The sequence below is a fragment of the Trachymyrmex cornetzi genome, unplaced genomic scaffold (genome assembly GCF_001594075.2).
Source record: "Trachymyrmex cornetzi isolate Tcor2-1 unplaced genomic scaffold, Tcor1.1 scaffold459, whole genome shotgun sequence".
NCBI lineage: Eukaryota > Metazoa > Arthropoda > Insecta > Hymenoptera > Formicidae > Trachymyrmex > Trachymyrmex cornetzi.
Window position 1 is genome coordinate 93,436 of NW_017299389.1, and position 3,119 is coordinate 96,554.

Consider the following 3,119-nt stretch of genomic DNA (forward strand, 5'->3'; position numbering starts at 1 on the left):
TACCCGGTCGATCCCACAAGAATGATTTACGAAGAACGATTTACGAATTATTCTATCGGTTTATTATTATTAATTAGTACCGATTAATTATTTAATTCGAAATCATTAGAAATAAGAAACGCGTTATACACAACACACACACACACACGCACGTACACAACCCGACGTGATACGACGCGAAGCCTGAGCTTGACGAGCTCGACGACAACAATCAAGCAGGTTAGGTTTTACGGACAGAATTAAGAGTAACATAATAGAAATCTGATTTATCGGCCGCTTGTAATTGTTGATAAGTCACTCTGCGACTAGAGGCTATATTGGTTATAGCATGCTACAAAAGCAGGCGTTATTGGTTCATTTGACATTACGAATATGTGCATCGAGATTATTTACGCGCTGAATCATAAGGTTCGTTCGCGTCGTAGCATGTTCCAGCATGCTCCAACGTGCACCAGCATGCTGTTACCATAACTCCTATTCTCTTTAACGAGCCCGTTAGAACAAATATTGCGATTCAGCGCGTAAATAATCTCGAAACACACATTCGTAATGTCGAATGAACCAATAATGCCCACTTGCAGCCAATATCAGATTGTCAATCGTATCAATTATCATAATTACTTTTGGCAATGTTTACTAATATTGAATAATCTAGAATTATTCAACTTTGAAATTAAATTTAATATTAATTCAAAAATTAAATTTTATATTTTTAAATTTAATTATTTGCGAACTAAAAGAATATTTCTCGAAATGAAATATTTGGTTGCCCTGAAAAGGGCAGATTAATTATTAATTGCAATTTTTGGACATCTCGATCTTCTTTTTCATAATAAATGCTCGAAATGTTCACCGTCCATTGTGACGCAAGCTCTCATCCGTCTCAATAAATTTGCCTGCACTCTTTCCATAACGTCGTTGTCGATGGACCAAACAGCATCGTGAAGCTTGTTATTTAGTTCTTCCACGTCCTCGGGAAGCTGTCTATAAATTTTTTCCTTGCAGTATCCCCACAAGAAAAAATCCAATGGGTTGAGGTCCGGGGATCTTGTTGGCCAGCGTATCGGACCATACCGGCCCATCCAACGTGCGGGAAATTGCTGGTTTAAAAAATCGGTAACAATTCTGGCCTTGTGAGGACCAGCGCCGTCTTGTTGAAATATTATTTTATTTCGATCCAAGAGTGGCACGTCTTCCAGAAAATCAGGTAGATTTTCTGTTAGAAATTGCACATATGATGCGCCATTTAGCCTTTCTGGGAGGATTACTGGGCCCAATATTTTTTTTCCCATAATTCCGGCCCAGACGTTCAATTTCCAACGAATTTGAACATTTCTGAGCCGCGTCGCTCGCGGATTCTCGTCGTCCCATACGTGCATATTATGCGAATTCAGAACTCCTTTCGTGTAAACAGCGATTCATCGCTAAATATTACATGAAAAGGAAATTCTGGATCTTCGTCAGCTCTTCTGAGGAAATCCTCGCAAAACATTTACCTCCGAGGATAGTTTTCTTCTCATAGATGTTGCACGCTAGTGTAATGGTAGGCGTGCAATTTTTCTTCTTTCAAAATTCGTTGTACGGTCGAATATCCGTGCTGTCGAGCAATGTCTCAAATACTGGTTTCCGGTTCTTGCTCAATGGTAAGAAGAACTGTTTCCGTATTTCGTACGTTTCTTGCGTAACGCTGCCTACCGGCGTCCTTCTTCTTTGGCAGGACGCTTCCGGTTTCGTACAATCTTTCCGCTGCTTCGAGTATAACGCTGGCATGTGGATGTCTTGCTCTGTTCGGATACAGCTCGACGTATCTTCTTGCAGCAATGTATTGTTGTCCATGACACTCACCGAGTGCCATGAGCATATCATAATATTCTTCGATACTATACGCTGCCATTTCTTGATCCTTTGCCATTTCTACGATGCTCGAGGGATTATTGATTTTCGGATCGATCGGTCCTCCGTATTTATTCGACCTTCGCGGGGGGGTCGCGCCATCCCACCCCGTCCCCCGCGACAAATCCGCGACGCGGTGCATGAATTTTTCGATGTCCGAAAATTGCAATTAATAATTAATCTGCCCTTTTCAGGGCAACCAAATATTTCATTTCGAGGAATATTCTTTTAGTTCGCAAATAATTAAACTTAAAAATATAAAATTTAATTTTTGAATTAATATTAAATTTAATTTCAAAGTTGAATAATTCTAGATTATTCAATATTAGTGAACATTGCCAAAAGTAATTATGATAATTGATACGATTGACAATCTGATATTGGCTACAAGTGGGCATTATTGGTTTATTCGACATTACGAATGTGTGCTTCGAGATTATTTACGCGCTGAATCGCAATATTTGTTCTAACGGGCTCGTTAAAGAGAATAGGAGTTATGGTAACAGCATGCTGGTGCACGTTGGAGCATGCTGGAACATGCTACGACGCGAACGAACCTTATGATTCAGCGCGTAAATAATCTCGATGCACATATTCGTAATGTCAAATGAACCAATAATGTCTGCTTTTGTAGCATGCTATAACCAATGTAGCCTCTAGTCGCAGCCTGACTTATCAACAATTACAAGCGGCCGATAAATCAGATTTCTATTATGTTACTCTTAATTCTGTCCGTAAAACCTAACCTGCTTGATTGTTGTCGTCGAGCTCGTCAAGCTCAGGCTTCGCGTCGTATCACGTCGGGTTGTGTACGTGCGTGTGTGTGTGTGTGTTGTGTATAACGCGTTTCTTATTTCTAATGATTTCGAATTAAATAATTAATCGGTACTAATTAATAATAATAAACCGATAGAATAATTAGTAAATCGTTCTTTGTAAATCATTCTTGTGGGATCGACCGGGTATCGACCAAGTGCGCGAGTAAATCAGTGATGAAAGTGTTACAGTTTTTTTTATTCAGATATTATTTTTAAAAGAAAAACAAACCCTGTTATATTGAAATTTGTTACACGGGAACGTGAAGTGTCTTCGTATTGTTTTTTCACGGTCGTGACGCGAGTCGAACATTTAATCTTACTTTGAAACTCTTCCAACTTCAATTAAACCTTATAAACTTGTTTTGATACTTAAACAGTCAAATAGGACCTCTTTTAATATTACTTAAT

General features: G+C 38.9%; 1 protein-coding gene across 1 annotated transcript; it reads right to left on the reverse strand.

Moving 5' to 3' along the window:
• Positions 1–827: 827 nt before the first annotated feature.
• Positions 828–1,912, reverse strand: LOC108764871 (uncharacterized). The gene is made up of 2 exons (XM_018513274.1): positions 1,621–1,912; positions 828–1,216 (listed from the first exon to the last, which is right to left on the reverse strand). Exons 1-2 carry the CDS (start codon positions 1,910–1,912, stop codon positions 828–830), a joined length of 681 nt encoding a protein of 226 aa, XP_018368776.1.
• Between the last annotated feature and the right edge of the window lie 1,207 nt (positions 1,913–3,119).